The 21,275-nt window shown below is 41.5% G+C and overlaps 1 protein-coding gene across 11 annotated transcripts in view; it reads left to right on the top strand.

Moving 5' to 3' along the window:
• ERCC6 (ERCC excision repair 6, chromatin remodeling factor) overlaps positions 1-21,275 on the top strand; it is an 82,244-nt gene that overhangs the window by 56,458 nt on the left and 4,511 nt on the right. For 10 of the 11 annotated variants that reach the window (XM_003903626.3, XM_021943251.2, XM_021943243.2 and 7 more), the window contains 9 exons: positions 389-565; positions 5,059-5,175; positions 7,214-7,309; positions 9,283-9,498; positions 9,939-10,049; positions 10,513-10,632; positions 11,069-11,163; positions 12,390-12,535; positions 12,619-13,326. In XM_003903626.3, coding sequence (XP_003903675.2) covers positions 389-565; positions 5,059-5,175; positions 7,214-7,309; positions 9,283-9,498; positions 9,939-10,049; positions 10,513-10,632; positions 11,069-11,163; positions 12,390-12,535; positions 12,619-13,326 — 1,786 coding nt within the window. The remainder of the gene's footprint in view (positions 1-388; positions 566-5,058; positions 5,176-7,213; positions 7,310-9,282; positions 9,499-9,938; positions 10,050-10,512; positions 10,633-11,068; positions 11,164-12,389; positions 12,536-12,618; positions 13,327-21,275) is intronic. The other variant, XM_021943250.2, reaches the window with a different exon arrangement.

The raw sequence follows: 21,275 nt of genomic DNA, 5'->3' as shown, positions 1-21,275 counted from the left end.
ATCTTTTCTTGTGCCAACTGCACAAGGAATTTAAAATGTGCATTTTCGTTAATGCAAAGAACTCCTTATTTTTGCCCTTGATCATGTCTTTAATTCTGATTGTTCACGTTATTTAGTGTCTCTTGTAGGGGCCAGTTGTTAGAATGTAACCAAACCCAACTCTATAGTATTCAGCTTCAACAATAAGAATAAATTCTTTGTAATTTTTTCATCTAAATGTAATTAAGGATTTGTAATTGCATAAAATGTGTATGTTTTAGAGAGTACCAAAATGATGCAAGAATAATGAGTAAATGTGTAAATAATATTGCAGAGGAGCGTTTTGGGGTAGGAATGGTGATTGCTAAAAGGTAAATTTAATAAAAAGGTGTTTCCTTTCCTCAAATAGTTTCGCACCCCTCATCGGATCATCCTGTCTGGCTCACCAATGCAAAATAACCTCCGAGAGCTGTGGTCGCTCTTTGACTTCATCTTCCCGGGAAAGTTAGGCACGTTGCCTGTGTTTATGGAGCAGTTCTCCGTCCCCATCACCATGGGGGGATATTCAAATGCTTCCCCAGTACAGGTAATATATTGGGATGATAATACTTTTGGCAGTTTAGTATTTAAAATGCTCCTATTAAATACTATAATTTGTAGCCAAGTCATTCAGAATGTGAGAAAGATGGCCAGGCTTATAAATTGGTATCTGATTAAAAAAATCACAAAATTATTTTTGCTTGATCGTATTTTTTTTACTTAAAACATCATGAAAAATACTCACAGAGAAGAAAGCCCTAGAATAAAATATCTCTTTGTTTAATGGAAATTAAACAGTTTTGGCATTGTTCCTGGGATGTTTTAGTCAGACAACAAATTTTAAAAAGATGTCACATGTGGTCAGAAGAGCAGTTAGAAATTATGAAACAAGGACAAATCATTTGGAACAGCATGTAATTTAGTTCTGCAAATTGGGGTAGTGCATCTTATAAAGTGGTGGAGAAACTTAGAAACACCAGGAGGATCGGACTGTTCAGGGATGATTTAATGAGACATGGCCCTTAACCTGATTCTGGGAATGTAGGCCATGGAGAGTGAGGGCATCCTTGATTAGGGCAACAGTGTGAATGCAGCCACCATATGTGGCTGGGGGCAGTGAAGAGACCCACTTGACTGGATCGGAGATGCTTGTGGGGGCATAGCTAGAAAGCTGTGGATGCCAGAACTGAAGGGCCTTGAAAGGGAAGCAGTGGCACTCAGGGAGGACTGGGCTACTGAAAGTGTCTGAGCAGGACTCTGGAAGATGCTGGTTCTCAGGGGTTTGTCATGCTACAGGGTAGTCACAGGAGGGAGGCTGGCACTGAGTGACCTGCAGGAACCACTGGGGTGAGGGCCATGAGGACCTGTACCTGATCTTGGGTGGTGGTCTGAGAAAGATGGTGGGGCAGGAGACTCAGGTGGCATTTTTAGGCAGAACAAACAAGGTTTGGAGGCTGATAGGATCGAGGAGATGGAGTAGGGGCTAAGCTTGCTGTGAATGACTGACTGACTCCTGAGGTTTCAGGCCCGGGCACCTGATGGAATGGGGTGGTCACAAGCAGAAATGCCAGGAGGTAAAGTTAGCCACAGGGCAGTTTGTGGCTTGTAGGGCAGGCTACAGCCTGGATGGGAGGCAGGGTTTCTCGGCAGCCCTTCTTGGGTTGGCCTGTGCCTACCAGGTCATGGCTGAGCCAGGGATGAGACTTTCCACCAAAAGAGAAGCTCTTGTATTTTGGAATATTTAATTAGAAAAAGAATTTTAGACCTTTAAGATTAAAAGATTGTCAGAAACAATTTTAACATCTTTTACATTTTGAGATTGAATTATTTTCAGCTAACTTTTGTAAGGACTCTCTTCTTTCTCTCAATCTCCCATTATACCATTCTATTTTTTTTTTTTTAATTCATTTTGAAATAATTTCAAACTTAACAAAAAGTTGTAAGAATTTTAAAAGAACAAACAAACAAGAAAACCCTCTTAACACTTCACCCAGATTCACTGATTGTTAGCATTTTGCAAACATTTTGCCACATTGGCTTTACTATTCCTCCCCTCCCTCTCCCGCACCTCTTTCCATGTAGATTCACAGCTGAAGTTACTGTTTTCTAACCATCTGAGGGCAGGTTGCAGACCTGATGCCCGTTTCTCCAAATCCTTCAGTGTGTATTTCCAAGAACAAGGATAGCCTCTTACATAGCCAGTGTAAGCAACAAAATCAGAAGGAAGTTTAACATTGATAGGAGTCTGTTATCTAGTCTATAATCACTCATATTTTGTCAGTTGTTCCAGTAGTTTCTGTGTCTCTAGTCTCCTTTAATCTGGGACCGTTTGTTTTGCCCTTCATTATCTTGACATTTTTAAAGACTATAGGCCTGTTAATTTGTAGAATGTACCTCAGTTTGGGTTTGCCTTACATTTTTTCATGATTGGATTCAGGTTATACATTTTGACCAGGAATATCACAGAAATGATGTGTCTTCCTCAGTGCGTGGTATCTGGAGGAACATGCTGTCTGTCTGTCCCACTATGGGTGATGTTAACTCTGATTACTTTAAGTTGGTGTTGGCCAGATCTAAACTCTGTGAAGTTACCACTTCTCCTTTGACATTAATAAGTCATTTATAGAAAAATGATTTGAGAACATGTCATTATGATCTATTTTTTCCTTGAAGTTCTTGTTTCAGGAATCTGTGTACTTGTCTTTCTGCCCTTCCTAGCGGGTGAGATCTTTGAAAGCAGAGCATTGGTTGTATTTGCTCCTTTTTGTTTAAGACCATGTTGCCGGGCGCGGTGGCTCAAGCCTGTAATCCCAGCACTTTGGGAGGCTGAGATGGGCGGATCACGAGGTCAGGAGATCGAGACCATCCTGGCTAACACAGTGAAACCCCGTCTCTACTAAAAAGATACAAAAAGCTAGCCAGGCGAGGTGGCGGGCGCCCGTAGTCCCGGCTACTCGGGAGGCTGAGGCAGGAGAATGGTGTGAACCCGGGAGGCGGAGCTTGCAGTGAGCTGAGATCCGGCCACTGCACTCCAGCCTGGCGACAGAGCGAGACTCCGTCTCAAAAAAAAAAAAAAAAAAAAGACCATGTTGCCGTGCATTATTGAATTCTAAGACTGTCATGCTGGTGCTAAAATGATGGCAGGAGCTGGAAACCAGAACCTTCCCATGAAGGTATTTCCAGTCCAGTAGGGGTGGGCACAGGGGAAAATGGCAAATAAACCTGGTCCCAGTACAGGACAGTGACAACTGTGATCAGGGGAGATGCCCAGTGTCAGAGCTTATGGAGCTCAGAAAGGCTTCCTGGAGAAGGGATGACTAAGCTGGAGCCTGAAAGGTGAGGAAGGTGAGGGGGAGCATGTCAGCAGCCCAAATACAGACTGCTGCTGGGGTTGGTGTGCTCAGCTGGGGCAGGGCATGTGAGAACTGAGAAGAGCTTGCAGAGATGCCTAGTTGACCCTCTTCATTCCACACACAAGGTTTTTGATTCCCAGCGTTCTGGTGACTCGCCTAAGGCCACTGTGCTCAGGAAGAGGCAGAACTCTTCCTTGTCAGAGTAGGAAGTAGCGTGGGCATGCTCAGCAAGGTGTCCGTTTTCCACAGCACTGGGATGTGAGCATTGGTAGAGAAATCTAGCTGGATCCCACCTTGTATTTTTATGAACAGAGAAACAGACTGGGAGCCAGTTGGGAGTGAAACAGAAGATCATCTCCGTGGGGTGGCATGCAGGAAAGAGCAGGAGCCACAGCCCGGCCGCTCCCCAGCCTAGCCCTGGTGTAGTTAACCAGCACCTCCAACCATCATGCTCATTCTTCTGTGGAAGGGGGTGTGGGCGGAGGGAGGTTGTGGGGGCAGTTTTCTTTATAGACTGTACATTCATGCTTCCTTGGTGGGACTGTGTTTTTAAATTCTGAAATTTCATCATCTCTGCATCAGAAATAGTAATAGGTACCTCATCATCATCTTCAAGGTGATTTTTATCAATGTCTGAATGATATATTTAAGGGGTTATATATAAATAAAAGTCATTGATTAGTTGAGCTTTTTTATGTATTATTCCAAGTAAAGCCTATTTTAATATTTATGCACATGCGTTCACGCAACAGATACACACACATACATATATGTGCATGAGTGAGGTATTTTTAGCATTCTTTAAAAATATTTTTTAACAAGTTAACTTTTTAACTTTTTTTCTGTGTGGTCAAGCTCTTTTTTATTATCATTCATTTTACAACTGACTTTCTTAAATTGAAACTTTGGTTGGAATTTTTTCCATGAAATAGTAATTTACTAAGTTGTTAAGCCTATTTAGTTTTTTTTTGAAGTAGCAATAATTTATTGACTGCTTTGCCTGTAAGTGAATTGCAGAGGGAGTGGTTTTCTGGGCTGTGGGGCTTTGTTTTTTGCGTATATTTAGTACTCATCTCATGTGGCCGTGCTCCATTACAGAACCATATGCTGCATTTTAGGGCAGAGTGACCTTTCGTTTCTAGGATCAGAGGGCTCTTGTTGAACTTACTCTTGTAAGTCTCCAGTGGGCACTAATCTCTGCTTATTGGCTGGCTGCTCCATCACTGCAGCTTTTCCCTAGAGTTAGCTTTTGATCTTCAGCTTTACAGAGTGCCTTTGTAGCTTTTGGAGAATACAAGATCATAAACAGAGATTTGTACAAAAGCAGTTTTTCCCCTAGGGGTGGTGGTCAAGAACCCAATAAGTCTCTACTTTAGGGTTTAACTGTACAGTAATAATTAAAAGAAAGTGTACAAGAGAAATAAGGCACAAAATTATCAGTTTTGTTGTACATTGTGGTTAATGAGATAATTTTTTTAACTGATAATATTATGAAAGCTACCACCCCTTGGAGTATATGGAACTTATGCTAGCTTTTTCTAACCATTTTGCAATCATTTCCCACTGACTTTGTACAGCTGTTGGTCATTCTTTTATTTTTTTTAAGGAATGGAATCTATTGAGAGGTAAGAACAAATACATTCCTTAAACATGTATGGTATTGTTCTCTTCTCTGCTCTTTTTAAAGGTCAAAACTGCTTACAAGTGTGCATGTGTATTACGAGATACCATAAATCCATATCTACTACGGAGAATGAAGTCAGATGTCAAGATGAGCCTTTCTTTGCCAGATAAAAATGAACAGGTCTGTAAATCCAGGAGTTAACAAAGCATTCCTAAAGCATAAGTGTGCCTTTCTCTTCACTCTGATTCTCCTCTGTGGGTGAGTCTGGTGAGGTATGATCCTGGAACTGTGGTCAGGCTAGGCCTGCTGTGGCGTCTGCCCTCAGTGGATTCTTCTCTAGTCCACAGGCTTTGACCTCCCTCTTATTGACACATGGGTTCCTACAATTGCTCTTTTAAACATCTCCATTCTCCTTAAGCCCCTAATTCATTCATGCTACAAATTATATTAGGTGCCAACCATGTGCCTGTCATGATCCTAGGCTCTGAGATATAGCAGTGAACAAAGCAAGTTTTGTTCTTGTGGGAACCCACATTTATTCTTGAGGGAGAGTGTCACAGAAACTCTAGAAGATGTCAGGTAGCAGCAGTAAGTGTGGAGACAAATGAAGCAGGGTTGAAGGATAAGCTGGGAATGCTGAGGGCAAGGATTTGGGGAAGTGGGCCATTTATAAGGGATGGTCAGAGAAGACTTTTGATGAACTGACACTTGAGCAGAGGCCTAAAGAAGGCGAAGGAGCAAGTCATATAGGTTTTGAAGGCAGAGCATTGCAGATGGTGGGCTGTGGCAGTGCTTTGGGGCCTCCATGGACAGCAGGGAGGGCAGTGTGGTCAGGGTTGAGAGCAAGGAGGAGGGTAGAAGAGGAGGAGCTAGCTGGGAAGACTGGGGAGGCTGGCGAAGACAGGTGCATGAGCAGAAGTGAAGGCCTGGGCGTCGAAAGGTGAGTAGGGTGACCTGGTAAGGACCCAGTGTGTTTGGCCACTAGGAAGTCATGAGTGATGCCTCAGTGACATCAACAGAGGTGCATGTGAGGCTTGCTCTGTGTGTAGGCTTCAGGAGTGAGTGGAGGTGAGGAAGTGGAGGTGGGGATTGTACCTTATTTTCCCAGGGAAGCCCCCATCTTCCACTTGGAGGCTAACAGGTGAGGCACACTCTACTGAGGAGAATGAGTGGGTCTTCAGATGCTGTGCAGAGGTTGAAGCGTTGCCTTCCATCCCGTTCAGGAACCTCTTTCTCTGGGAATAAAGGAAGATGAGGTGGATGCAGAAGTAGAGACATGTTAGGGAGTGAAAACCAGGGAATCATGCCTGATCCTGGTAGGTTCAGGTTTGATTTTCATTTTGTTTTTATTTGTCTGATTGTTTTTAAGTAGAAGTTGAGACAGAGGTGTGGGTGGCTTAGGTGGTGAGGAGCATGGGCACAGTTGCTCTGGGCTTATGGAAGGCTCTGGGTGGGCATGCGTAGAGGACCCCCTGGAGCAGGGCAGACCATGGCAGGAAGCTGCCGGGTAGGAGCTTTTCTCCAGCAGCACCGGCACTGACCATAGGCCTACAGAAGACTGATGGTTGAGTTGACCTGTATTTGGAAGTTTACAGGGAAGATGCAGGGAGTTGAAAGCAGTCCAGGTAGGTGACAGAGGGGTAGCTAAATGAGCATCCATGGGAATGTAACTGGTGGTAGTGGACTTCACGAAGGAGGGAGGGTTGAGAGGTGAAGGGTCACAGAGCACGATGGCATGGAGTGGTTGGTGCAGTGGGCTGGGAGGATAGGGATTGCCTTCCAAGGTGAGTCTGGTAACTCATGGGCCTGCACTTAGAGCTCCAGGAAAGGGAGAGCTCCAGGTGAGGTTGTGGTCTCTGGTCAGGTCTGCGAGTAGAGCATGGCATGGGTCATGGGAGGTGGGATGGTTTGAGCACTTGGAGGCTAACATGGAGGACGGTCTGTGCACCTGGGCCCTGAACTTGTTCGTGAGCAGGAAGCCAGTCTTTGGGGACTGTGGGGTGGGCCCTGGAGGTAGATGAGTGACAGAAATGGAGGGGCTGGTGAGGAGGGTATGGTGAGAAGTATTATCACCCTTTGTTGTTTTCATATTAATTATAGGGATATCATTAAAATCGCATGCATTGTGCTCTTTTGATCGGGAAGTTTTGCTGATATTTTAATTATTTCTGTTAATTTTTTTTTGAAATTATAGTTTCCTTGTTTTTCCCCTCCGTAGGTCTTATTTTGCCGTCTTACAGATGAGCAGCATAAAGTCTACCAAAATTTTGTTGATTCCAAAGAAGTTTACAGGATTCTCAATGGAGAGATGCAGGTCAGCTAAAAAATAGAAGCTGGAGAAATGAATTGTGGACCAAGGGAAGCGAGGGAGGAAAAGAAACTAGGATCTATAGTATGCCAGGCTTTTCACATACTGTCATCTCACTTCACTTGCATGCAGTCCTGCATGGTAGATGTGCAGTCAGCCTATGGCCTGGAGCCGTAAGGTGCAGAGGAGTTAGGTAACTGGTGGAAGGTGGAAGGTTGCAGAGCTGTGCACTGTGGATCTGAACCCAGACGCAAATGCAGCTGCGAGCTGTGCAGTTACTGTTACTTCCGAGGGTCTTACTTGGTAGGTGGGCAAGTGTCAGGTACATAACTGGGTTTTCCCAGATATTATGACCAAAATTACATATCTTGTGGAGAGGATCGTGAGGATTCATAACTTTTATCAGCTTCCTAAAGGAGCTCTATTCCCCAATAAATGTTTATGAACCATTGCCATATTAGGAACCAGATATAAATCTAGTTCAAATGTCCCTGGCTCTAATACTTATTGTCTCCGGGGTAGGACAGTAGTTTATTTATGGTGATTCTGTTCCTTTCAATACTGAGAAAGCTCTCTTTCTACTAGTGTCCAGAATTCAGAAGTTCCTAGCTAGTGTTTTCTCCAAAAGACTCTATTAATGTGAGTGTGATTAGGTCATTTCATTTCTTTTAACCATCTCTCACAATTTCTTATTTCATTTCTTATTGGTAGCTACAGGAGGTTTTTTCAGTCATTCAAATCTGTTCGTCTCCATGAATCTCCCCTTAACTTCTTCAGGTCTCTCCAAGTTAGAAGGTCTAGATCACACTATCCAGGAGAGAGAATGCAAACTACACTTGGAATTGTAAATTTTCTAGTAGTCACATTAAAAAGGAAAAAGAGAAACAGGTGAAATTAATTTTGATCATATATTTTATTTGACCTAATGTATCTAAAATACATTTTAATATGTAATCAAAAATTAAAAATGATTAGCAAGATATTTTACTCCTGTTTTTGTCTTCGAAATTGGGTGTGTATTTTACAAATGCAGCACGTCACAATTTGAACTAGCCACCCTTCATGTACTCGGGAGCCACGTGTGACTAGTGACTACTGCATTGGACAGTGCAGATTGAAAGGAAGAAAAATGAGTCACGGATGACTCTGGGGAGGTTTGCCAGTGTTCCTGACTTATTCAGATCATTTATTGTTAATCTGTTTAACTGCTGTTTACTAGTGATAGCTACCCTACCCTTTGATTATTGGCTTAATGGTGATTTCTCCTTTTTTGCTCAAGCTTTTATACCAGTGAGTTTGATTTGAGTCATCCTCTCAAGGCTGGAAGAGCCCCATTATTGAAGTTTTGTTAATGTCCTTTTGTGGGGATGGGCCAGGGGCACTCACCCCTCATCTTCTGTGCCCTTCTGCATGGACCATACTTCATATGTTTCCGATTCGTGCATTTTTCATGCAGTTTTTTTTTTTTTTTTGGATATAATAATAGTCTAAAGGTAAATGGATCCTCAACCTCTGACTCATATTAAACTGCAGAACTTTTAGTAAGGTACTTAGGAGTGTAATATTTAAATGCATTTGATAAGTCACATGACTGATGTCTTCAAGTTTAGGTTGATAGGACATTTCTGATCTATATTTAAAAGGCAAGTTCCTTTTTTATATTAAGTTTATAATGCTGTGAACAGCATGCCTTTTTTCTAGTGAGGGAAAATGAATTGTCAGCAATTGTATATGACCCCTGTAGACGTGTTCAGTCCAGTAGAATTTTTTTGTTTCCGAGAACTTGTTCTATCAGGGAAACAAGATGAGTGAAAGTTAATTTCTCCCAGCTCCTGATAATGCTGTGATTAGAGAAGAAACTAAGAAACTGGTGGAGACCTGTTTTTTAGTCTGTGTTATAGGTTGAATAGCCTCCTTGCCTAGGGAATCTTACTTTACATGGGGTCATCTGAGTGTACATATGGTCTTTTTTATCATAGATTTTCTCCGGACTCATAGCCCTAAGGAAAATTTGCAACCACCCTGATCTCTTTTCTGGAGGTCCCAAGAATCTCAAAGGTCTTCCTGATGATGAACTAGAAGAAGATCAGTTTGGGTACTGGAAACGTTCTGGGAAAATGATTGTTGTTGAATCTTTGTTGAAAATATGGCACAAGCAGGGTCAGCGAGTATTGCTGTTTTCTCAGTCAAGGCAGGTGAGTGCACAGACTTCAGACAGGAAACAGGCTGGTTCTTTATGACAGCCATCAACTCACAAAATGGGATTCAGTCTAGAGTAATGATTCTGAAGCAAGTCTACCACTGATGCTGAGGTGGCAGTCTGCTGATTTCTTTGGGAGTTTAGATCTTTCTCTAGAGTTGGTATCTAAAAGTTGACTTTTTAAAAAAGCTCACCATGTGATTTTGGTCTGCAAGTGAGTTTAGGCCTGAGCTTTGGCTGTTTACAAAAGTAAGAATTAACCATACGGATATACCAAAACTACTATTTTAACAGTTCTGTTTATCTGTCCTAAAGCAAGAAACTCCTTTTAACATAGGCCTGTTGGGGAAAGGTGTGACCATTTACACAAATAGAGAAGCACTCACTGGGAATGTGTATTTGCTTTGCAAATTCTTATCCTCCACCTCCAAACAGATGCTGGACATACTTGAAGTATTCCTTAGAGCCCAAAAGTATACCTATCTCAAGATGGATGGTACCACTACAATAGCTTCAAGACAGCCACTGATTACAAGATACAATGAGGTAACATGTGAATGTAACAGGAAAGTTGAGCGGTGCTGCTGTACGTGGAGGGAAAGGACTAAGCATATCCACACCCTTACCCACCGAAGCCACACCCTTACCCACCGAAGCAGCGTTGACATCTGGGCTTGGGAGGGGGCCTAAGGGAAGACTTGTTGCTTTTAACTCTGTGCACTTCTAGATATTTGGGGGTGGGGGTGGGCATGTGTGTGTTCAAACAAAGAATGTGTTTTCCACAGAATGTATTTTCCTCCTAAAAACCCAATTTTTCAATATTTCTATTAAATATTAAAAGTAAAAGGTGTGAAATGAGATTTTGATTCACCAGAGGTCTCTAGGACATTACCATTCCTTGTATTGGGAACAGCCCAGTAGTTCCGTGTGTACAGTATGTGGAGGCAGAGGCTGAGAGCTATAACTGGTCTTAAGTGCGTGTGCTCAGTGTTGTGTGTCTTACCTCTAGGACACATCCATATTTGTGTTTCTTCTGACCACGCGGGTGGGCGGTTTAGGTGTCAACCTGACAGGGGCAAACAGAGTTGTCATCTATGACCCCGACTGGAACCCAAGCACAGACACACAGGTTTGTTTTTTATTTTTTTAAGAAAAGAATATGTTAGTAGAAATATAGTTTCATGGTTAGTGCTTGTGACTGTTCTTTGATGTTCTGGTTGACTTCAGAGTACATTTCACATTTTGGTTGTCTACTGTTCTTCAACGTGGAAGAAGACACCCTTCAGAGCCACGTGGACAGGAACCATCTTCAACAGTTTATCCATAGCATTCTTTCCTAGAGTTGGGGCAAAAAGAACATAGGCATAGTTACAAACATTTTTTTCAAGTACAGATGTCTTGTCAACTGGCTCTTCATCTTCCTGAGTAGGCCTTAGGTGTACTTGACGTCATGAGTCAAAATTCTGACTCTGGGAGTGAAAGGTTGTGACCGGCTAGCTTTGTTTCTTATAGTCAGTGCTTGTCATTGGGAAGGATTCTTGTTGAGAGGTCTCTCTCTGCCACAGGCCCGGGAGCGAGCATGGAGAATAGGCCAGAAGAAGCAGGTGACTGTGTACAGGCTCCTCACTGCGGGCACCATTGAAGAAAAGATCTACCACCGGTCAGTGCACACGACGGCCGCTCTTGGAGTCTTGAGCAGGGAATTTTTCCAAAGTGTTGTTTTTAAAAGTCTTAACATCTTAGAATAATAGTTGCTATAAGTTAAGGTTTTGGTTTTTGTTTTGTATTTTTTCTTTCCTTTTAAAATATGCTTAGATGGCTTACTGTGAGTTGTCAGAAAATGTCTTTGAACCTGATAATTTTTGTACCTTATTCTACCTCAAGAATCACGTATGTGTAAACTTCATATTGTTATTTGAAAGGAATATTTCTGCCTACTATGGTGTGTTGCCTTCAGAAAAATTTTAAAAAGTGACAAGGTTAAATGTTACCATATTGGTATTTACACATACTATGCAGGTGGGATCAGTGTGGGTGTTCTGGCGGTCTTTGACTCTGATGTCCCTTACAAAGAAGTTGACAGGATGCCTGTTTCTTCCTCTGTCTTTCTGTAATGACTAGGGGATTTTAGAGAGTAGTAACTTCAACAGTAGAATCAAGACATTGCCAGCTTCTCCCACTCCCCCACCACAGACTCTCCTTGAGCCATAGCCCAGCTTTTATAGGAAGTTCTATGCCCTTCATCACATGCTGGGAACATTACATCTTCCTCAAGGGACTGTTGTGTGAGGGTGGAGGACGAGTTGGATCCTGTGAGAATAGAGCTTCCTCTTACAGATTTATGCTTTAGCCAGGAGAATAAATGACAGAGAGGGACAGTGTGGCTGGTGGAGGTGCCTGTTCCAGAGTGGCAGTGGCATGGGGCTTCAGCAGAGTGTGGACCTGCAGGTGGGAGCAGGGAGAGAGAGGTCAGAGTGGAGATGTTGCAAAGCCCAGGTAAGAGAGTTTGCTGAGCCCTATGATAGGAAGGTTCTAGGCAGGGCAGGACCCTTGGTATTCAAGTCAGGGAGGCTAAGAGAGGCTATGAGCCACATGATGGCATGTGAAAAGGTGTTTCTTGAAATGGATTAGATCTTAGAGGTTGAAAAAGCTCATTTGGTGTAAATAATAAGGTATTATTTCTAATTTAAATTCTGCAAGATGTGGGAGATTAACTGATGTATTATATATTTTCTGAATTGTAATTTTCCAAGGCTGAAAATTTGGGGGATTATTTAGCCATGCATGCAGCAGCTGTTATCGTATCTCTCTTATATTGCTTTATAACTTGAATTTTTAGGTAGAGCTACACATTGTTTTATACCAGCTTATCTTTTATTTTTTTAGACAAATCTTCAAGCAGTTTTTGACAAATAGAGTGCTAAAAGACCCAAAACAAAGGCGTTTTTTCAAATCCAATGATCTCTATGAGCTATTTACTCTGACTAGCCCTGATGCATCCCAGAGCACTGAAACAAGTGCGATTTTTGCAGGTATTACATAAAATCATTTAATTTAAAGTAATCAATTGCACAAGATGATACAATATAGTATTAGCGGTGTTTTTGCTCTACAGGAACTGGATCAGATGTTCAGACACCCAAATGCCATCTAAAAAGAAAGATTCAACCAGCCTTTGGAGCAGACCATGATGTTCCAAAACACAAAAAGTTCCCTGCTTCTAACATATCAATAAATGATGCCACATCATCTGAAGAGAAATCTGAGGCTAAAGGAGCTGAAGTAAATGTAGTACCTTCTAATCAAAGTGATCCTTTGAAAGATGACCCTCACATGAGTAGTAATATAGCTAGCAATGATAGGCTTGGAGAAGAGACAAATGCAGTATCTGGACCGGAAGAGTCGTCAGTGATTAGTGGAAATGGGGAATGTTCAAATTCTTCAGGAACAGGCAAAACTTCTAGGCCATCTGGTGATGAAAGCATTGATGAAAAGTTGGGTCTTTCTTACAAAAGAGAAAGACCCAGCCAGGCTCAAACAGAATCTTTTTGGGAGAATAAACAAATGGAAAATAATTTTTATAAGCACAAGTCAAAAACAAAACATCATAGTGTGGCAGAAGAAGAGACCCTAGAGAAACATCTGAGACCAAAGCAAAAGCCTAAGAACCCTAAGCATTGCAGAGACGCCAAGTTTGAAGGAACTCGAATTCCACACCTGGTGAAGAAAAGGCGTTACCAGAAGCAAGATGGTGAAAACAAGAGTGAGGCCAAGGAACAGAGCAATGATGATTATGTTTTGGAAAAGCTTTTCAAAAAATCAGGTAATCCATTTGATACATTTGCCACAGGGATGCTAGGACCAGAAAATAAGTAGGCTGTTTCTAGCAGTAGCAGTCTTTAACTGATGGTGCATAGAGGGCTCTCAGCCAGAAGCGTTTTTCTTCAAAAATTTAGATTTGAAATATATTGACATTTAAAAAATTGTATTTACGCCTCTTTTCTGAAGACCTAGAAGAATTTGAAACTTTGGAAAACGGTAGTACTTATGGCCACTTATGGGAAGTGTGCAATTCTTAAATAGATGTGTACTACCTGAACATTAGTAGGCAGTTACTTTACATGCTATGTGCTACATTAATCTGATTTTCCAACCATAGGAGATTTATGTAACATTATAAGGGAAAGAGACAGGCTTGTGGCTAGAGACAGACATTCTAGAAGTACGAAAGCTGATAACTTATGTCAAGGGAGAAAAGTTAGGAGATGTAGACTCAACAGTTGCTCAAGACCATGGAGTATAGATAGCCCTGCTTAGTGATCCCTTAGCAGTCACTGTGTTCACAATGTCATGACCTTGAGTTACCAAAGATTGCTGCTTATGGCATTCAGTTTAAGAAGGCAGGTTTATGTGTAGCATTTCAGAAAGACTTTTATTTAGCATGGTTAATTTTTTTGTTAATTTCATATTTTGAAGTAATTTCAAACTTAAAGAAATCAGTTTGAATAATACGAAGAACTCTCCTATATCCTTTACCTAAGTTATTAACATTTTTCAGCTTTTGCTTTATCATTCACACACACACCCATCTATGCATACATTGTTTTTTTTGGCAGGAATACCACAGAGGTGATACTGTATCTTACTCAATGCATCTGTCAGGAGACACATGGTGATTTGACCTAGTACAAGTTAATTTTCAAGATTAAGGTGGAGTCTGCCAGGTTTCTCAATGCTAACGTTAATATTTTTCCCTTTGTAATTAATTTATACTTTCAAGGAATATGCTTTGAGACTGTGTAAATATCCTGTTTCTCATCCAACTTTTATCCACTAGTTTTAATATCCATTGATAATTCTTTCCTCAGTCAGTTATTACTACAGTGATTGCCAAGTGGTGATTAACATTCTACTATAAGGAAGGTTTTCCTTCTCCCTTATTTATTTATTAATTTATTTTTAGATCAGTATGGACTAATGGATTCTTTTTTTCCATAACTGTAATCCATTAGTAGGGGTATTATGATGCTCATATTGTCTTAGATTTGCCTCGTGGGTGGGAGCTCCTTCAGGCAGGCTCCTTTGTCCCTCTGGTATGTCCCCCCCATTCTTTGAGCACCTCCTTTCTTCTTGGTATACTAATATATGCTGAGCTCAATTGGTATTCTGTGCCAGCCCTGGAATCAGCCATTTCTTCAAGGAGCCCTGGAGAATGGTATTTAGGAACTAGGATCTGGGTTCTCAGAGTGTTCATTGCTGCTAGTATGTTATTGCTTTTGTAGCCAACAGTATCAGGAAATAGATGTATGTATGTGTGTGTATGTGTTTGTTGTGTACATACATATACATACATGCATATATATGCACAACAAATTGCACAGATACACCTATCTCTATGTCTATAAAAACCATGAGTTTGGCTTCCAGCAAAGACAGATTAACATTTATCCTTCGATGTGAAACAATGAAAACAATGACAAAACGTACGAAGCAATGGTTTTCAGGCACCAAAGGGCAGTGATCTCTTGAGAGATGGGAAACAAATGAACTGAACTCTCCAGCCCTGCCCTACTGCCTTGAGAGAATTTTCATGCTGTGACAGAAAGAACAAGAAACCAGATGAGAGTCCAAGGCAGACCCTCTGTTGAAAAAACAGAGCTGGGCATCAGGGGAGGCCAGGGTGGCTGGCATTCACATAAAAGAGATGATAGAGGAGACAGCTCTGCACAGGGAGAGAACCCCACAGGTCTGCAGAATCTCCTTTGGCACTCAGCTGAATACTGACCAGCACATTGTGCAAGAAAACTACTTAAGGTCAGTGAAAAGGCCTTTCCTCTTTAACTTTTTGAATTAGAGGAGAGATGTCTGGTGCTCTCCCATGGCCAGGGATAGTGCCTGTTCCCACCAGCTAAGACTGGAAAAATATTTCATGGGGCATTGGGTATAGGACAGAGTAGGGGGTCTTGCCTGTGTAGTAGGGAATGATCAGCCTTGGAGTGAGCACTGCTTCAGCTCCACCTGAGAGTTTACAGGAATATGCAAATACCCAACATCCAACAAGATGAAATTCACAATGTCTGGAACCCAATCAAAAATTACTGGCTGGGTGTGGTGGCTCAGTCTGTAATCCCAGTGCTTTGAGAGGCTGAGGTGTGTTGATTGCTTGAGCTTAAGAGTTTGAGACAGGTCTGGGCAACATGGTCAGATCCCATCTCTACAAAAAGTAAAAAAAATTAGCCGGGTGTGGTAGCACACACCTGCAGTCCCAGCTACCTGGGAGGCTGAGGTGGAGGGATTGCTTGAGCCTGGAAGGTTGAGGCTGTGGTGAGCTATGATCATGCCACTGCACTCCAGCCTGGGCAGCAGAGTGAGACCCCATGTCAAAAAATAAATAAATAAAATGTATAACCCAGTTTTTAAAATGGACAAATAATTTGAACAGACTTCACCAAGAAAGATATGTAGATGGCAAATAAATATATGAAACTTGTTAATATTATTAATTATTAGGGAAATGCCAATTAGGACCATAATGAGACACCACTACACACCCTCTAGAATGGCTAAAATGAAAGAAGACCGACCATACTAAGTGTTGGTAAAGATGTGAAGCAGTTGGGTCTCTCATACACGCCTGGTGGGAATGTAAAGTGGCACAATCACTTTGGAAAACAGTTTGGCAGTTTCTTAAAAATTAGGCATGCACCTTCCTTACAATATAGCCTTTTCAGTCCTGGATGTGTATTTGCCCAAGAGAACTGGAAAATATGTCCATACAAAGGCTTGTACGTGAATATTCATAGCAGCTTTATTAGTAATAGCCAAAATGTAGAAATCAAATGTCCATCAACAAGTAAATAGTTAAATTAACCATGGCATATCCGTATGATCAAATATTAATCAACAGACCAGGCTTGGTGGCTCACACCTATAATCCTAGCACTTCGGGAGGCTGAGGTGGGTGAATCACCTGAGGTCAGGAGTTCGAGTCCAACCTGGACAACATGGTGAAACCCTGTCTCTACAAAAATACAAAAATTAGGCATGATGGTAGGTGTCTGGAATCCCAGCTACTTGGGAGGCTGAGCGGGAGAATCGCTTGAACCTGGGAGGTGGAGGTTGCAGTGAGCCGAGATCACACCATTGCACTCCCGCCTGGGCAACAGAGTGAGACTCCATCTCAAAATATATATATATATATTATATATATATATACACACACACATACACTATTCAACAATAAAAGGAAATAGAGTATTGATACATGCTACAGCATGGATGACTTTCAGACTAGTAAGATTAGTACATACTCTGATGCCATTTGCATAAAATTCTAGAAAACACAGTCATGACAGAAAGTGGCTTGGTTGTCTGGGGATGGGATATTTGAGGGTGGGATTACAAAGGGACGTGAGTTTTACAGGTGATAGCTATGTTCATTGTCTTGATTGTAGTGATAGTTTCATGGTATGTACATAATGTCACAACTTACCAATTCTGTACTTTAGCAGTTACTGCATATCAGTTACACTCTAACAAGCTCCAGAAAGCAAAATAAAATGAGGGGATACTGTTGTCTCCAATTTCATTTCAGCGCCCTAGGGCCCTTTCCATGTTTGTAGCTTCCCTCTTCAAGACCTTCATTCACAACGTACTGAGTTACTCCTCAATCCTAGGATACATGGTAGTTTTTTAGAATTTCTAACCTGAACTACGGCAAAAACAGTTATACTAACTAGAATTCAATATTTGTTTTTATTTATACTAACTAGAGTTCAGTATTTGTTTTTATTTATTTTTGTCTTTAAGTTTTTGGTCAAAACACTTCTTGAGTCAAAAAAAACTTGGTTCTTTTTTCTCTTCTTTGTATTTTCAGTGTGTGCTATCAATTTAAAATATAGTTAGGTTAATTTATTTGTTTGTATTCCACTTTAGGGTTTCCTCCCATCCTTGTTGACTCTATGTTATCTTCTGAGTAGCAACACATTAACGTAGTAACAAAAGACAAAATATGCAAAAAGAAATACCAGAGTTGTGTCATCCCCCACCCTGTCCCCACCCCTTCCTTCCCTTTCCAGTCTCATGAGTTTCTGGCATTTCCTTCACGTGTTTCTGTATTAGTCTGTTTTCACACTGCTGATAAGACATACCCAAGACTGAGCAATTTACAAAAGAAAGAGGTTTAATTGACTTACAATTCCACACGCTGGGGAGGCTTTACAATCATGCAAGGAGGAGCAAGTCACATCTTTCGGGGATGGCAGCAGGCAAAGAGCTTGTGCAGAGAAATTCCGGTTTTTAAAACCATCAGATCTCATGAGACTCATTCACTAGTACAAGAACAGCACAGGAAAGACCCGACCCCATAATTCAGTCACCTTCCATCAGATTCCTCCCATGATGTGGGAATTGTGGGAGTTACAATTCAAGATAAGATTTGGCTGGGACATAGCCAAACCATATCGTTCCACCTCTGACCTCTCCCAAATCTCATATCTTCACATTTTAAAACCAATCATGCCTTCCCAACAGTCTCCCAGAGTCTCAGCTCATTTCAGCATTAACTAAAATGTCCACAGTCCAAAGTCTCATCCAAGACAAGGCAAGTCTTTTCTGCCTATGAGCCTGTAAAATCAAAAGCAAGTTAGTTACTTCCTGGATGCAATAGGGGTACAGGCATTGGGTAAGTACAGCCATTCCAAATGGGAGAAATTGACCAAAACAAAGGGGCTACATGCCCCACACAAGTCTGAAATCCAGCAGGGCAGTCAAATCTTAAAGCACCAAAATATCTCCTTTGACTCCATGTCTCACATCCAGGTTACGCTGATGCAAGAGGTGGGTTCCCATAGTCTTGGGCAGCTCCGCCCCTTTGGCTTTGCAGGGTATAGCCTCCCTCCTGGCTGCTTTCATGGGTGGCATTGAGTGTCTGCAGCCTTTCCAGGTGCATGGTACAAGCTGTCAGTGGATCTACCGTTCTGGGGTCTGGAGGACCGTGGCCCTCTTCTCACAGTTCCACTAGTTGGTGCCCCAGTAGGGACTCTGTTTGGGGGCTCCAACCCCACATTTTCCTTCTGCACTGCCCTAGCAGAGATTCTCCATGAGAACCCTGCCCCTGCAGCAGACTTCTGCCTGGGCATCTAGGTGTTTCCATACATCTTTTGAAATCTAGGTGGAGGTTCCCACATCTCAGTTACTGTCTTCTGTGCACCCTCAGGCTCGACACCTTGTGGAAGCTGCCAAGGCTTGGGGCTTGCACCATCTGAAGCCATGGCCTGAGCTCTGTGTTGGCCCCTTTCAGCCACAGCTGGAGTGGCTGGGACGCAGGACACCAAGTCCCCAGGCTGCACACAGCATGAACCGTGGGCCAGGCCCATGAAACTACTTTTTCTTCCTGGGCCTTTGGGCCTGTGATGGGAGGCGCTGCCATGAAGGTCTCTGACATGCCCTGCAGACATTTTCCCCATTGTCTTGGGGATTAACATTTGGCTCCTCGTTACTTATGCAAATTTCTGCAGCCAACTTGAATTTCTCTTGAGAAAATGGGGTTTTCTTTCCTATCACATTGTCAGGCTGCAAATTATCCAGACTTTTATGCACTGCTTCCCTTATAAAACTGAATGCCTTTAACAACACCCATGTCGCCTCTTGAATGCTTTGCTGCTTAGAAATTTCTTCCACCAGATACCCTAAATCATATCTCTCAAGTTCAAAGTTCCACAAATCTCTACAGCAGGGGCAAAATGCCACCAGTCTCTTTGCTAAAACATAACAAGAGTCACCTTTGTTCCACTTCCCAACAAGTTCCTCATCTCCATCTGAGACCACCTCAGTCTAGAGCTTACTGTTCATATCACTATCAACATTTTTGTCAAAGCCATTCAACAAGTTTCTAGGAAGTTCCAAACCTTCTCACGTTTTCCTGTCTTTTTCTGAGCCCTCCAAAGTGTTCCCATCTCTACCTGTTACCCAGTTCCAAAGTTGCTTCCACATTTTGGGGTATCTTTTCAGCAGCGCACCTCCCCACTGGTACAGATGGACTGTATTAGTGCATTTTCACCCTGCTGATAAAGGCATACCCAAGACTGGTCAATTTACAAAAGAGGTTTGATCAACTTACAGTTCCATGTGGGTGTGGAGGCCTCACAATCATATCAGAAGGCAAGGAGGAGCAAGTCACATCTTACATGGATGGCAGCAGGCAAAGAGCTTGTGCAGGGAAACTCCCATTTTTAAAACCATGAGATCTCGTGAGACTCATTCACTCGTGAGAACAGTGTAGGAAAGACTCATCTTTATAATTCATCACCTCCCACTGGGTTCCTCCCTTGTCACGTGGGAATTGTGGGAGTTACAATTCAAGATGAGATTTGGGTGGGGACACAGCTGAACTGTATCAGTTTCTTTTTGTGGAAATAAGCAGGCACATGTATAATTTCATATTCCCTTATTCTTTTACACAAAAGGTTGTACATTATGTTATCTTCTGTTTCTTTTTTTAAAAAACTTCATATATCCTGACAGCCACTCCTGTATTAGTTAACAGAGAGCTATTCCTCCTTTAGCAATTTTTATTGCTAGAGTGCTCTGCTATGTTGACCCAAAACCCGAAATCTAAAATGCTCAAAAATCAAAACCTTTTGTGCACTGACATGATGCCAGATGTGGAAAATTCCACACCTGACTTCATGTGATGGGTCACAGTCAAAACACAGTTAACACTTTGTTTCTTGCACAAAATTGATAAACGTATTATATTAAAATTACCTTCAGGCTATGTGTGTAAGGTGTATGTTAAAAATACACACATTTTGTGTTTAGACTTGGGGCCCATCCCCAAGATGTCTCATTTTGTATATGCAATTATTCCAAATTCCAAAAAAGTGAAAATTTGAAACACTTCTGGTCCCAGGAATTTTGATTAAGAGATATTAAACCTGTACCACAGTTTATCCACATATGAGGATTTAGATTGTTTATAGCTTCTTTCAGCCACAATGCTGCACTAAATAATCCTGTGCTTGTACAAGAGAGATTGCTAGATCAAAAGGTGAACACATATGTAAGGTGGTTTTGTTTGTTTGAATAATGCCCAACTCCCTTTTGTAAGGTTTAGATCAATTTGAATTGTCACCAGCAATTGTTCCCCAGAGCCTTGTCAAGAGTGTGGTGTTATACTTTTAATTTTTCCCAGTCTGATAGGTGAGAAAAGATATATTAAGTTTCAATTTGCAGTTATTTTCTTTGAGTGAAATTGAACTTTTTATAGGACCATTTATATTTAAAAAATTTTTCTTTATGTGAATTTGTCTGTTCATATCTTTTGTCCATTTTCTAAATCAGATTTTTGGTCCCTTTTTCCCCTTGGTTTTAAAGAGTTCTTTATATATTAGGGATGTTAACTTTTCATTTTTCATATATGTTACAAGTATTTCCTCATTGGTTGTCTTTTATTACTTATGATCATTTTTTTCCTATGAAACAGGTTTTTTTTTTTTAAAAAAAAACACTTGTCAGTCTTTTATTAATTGGAATTGTAGTTCTAAGCCTTTTCTACACATAGATCATATGATAATTCACCATGTTTTCTTGTACTACTTGTATGGTTTTGCTTTTTACATTCAGATTTCTGATCCATTTAGAGTATGAGGTGTGGATTTTATCTTGGTTCAAAGATAAAATGCCCCAACATTTGTGCCCCAACGTTTGTAGCATCATTTATTTCAAATATGGTTTTCTCAGTGATTAGAGATGCCTTTATCATGTAATACA

This window comes from Papio anubis, chromosome 11 (genome assembly GCF_008728515.1).
Source record: "Papio anubis isolate 15944 chromosome 11, Panubis1.0, whole genome shotgun sequence".
NCBI classification, from domain to species: domain Eukaryota; kingdom Metazoa; phylum Chordata; class Mammalia; order Primates; family Cercopithecidae; genus Papio; species Papio anubis.
The sequence above is the reverse complement of the archived record's forward strand: the minus strand, read 5'-3'. Positions and strand labels throughout refer to the sequence as shown.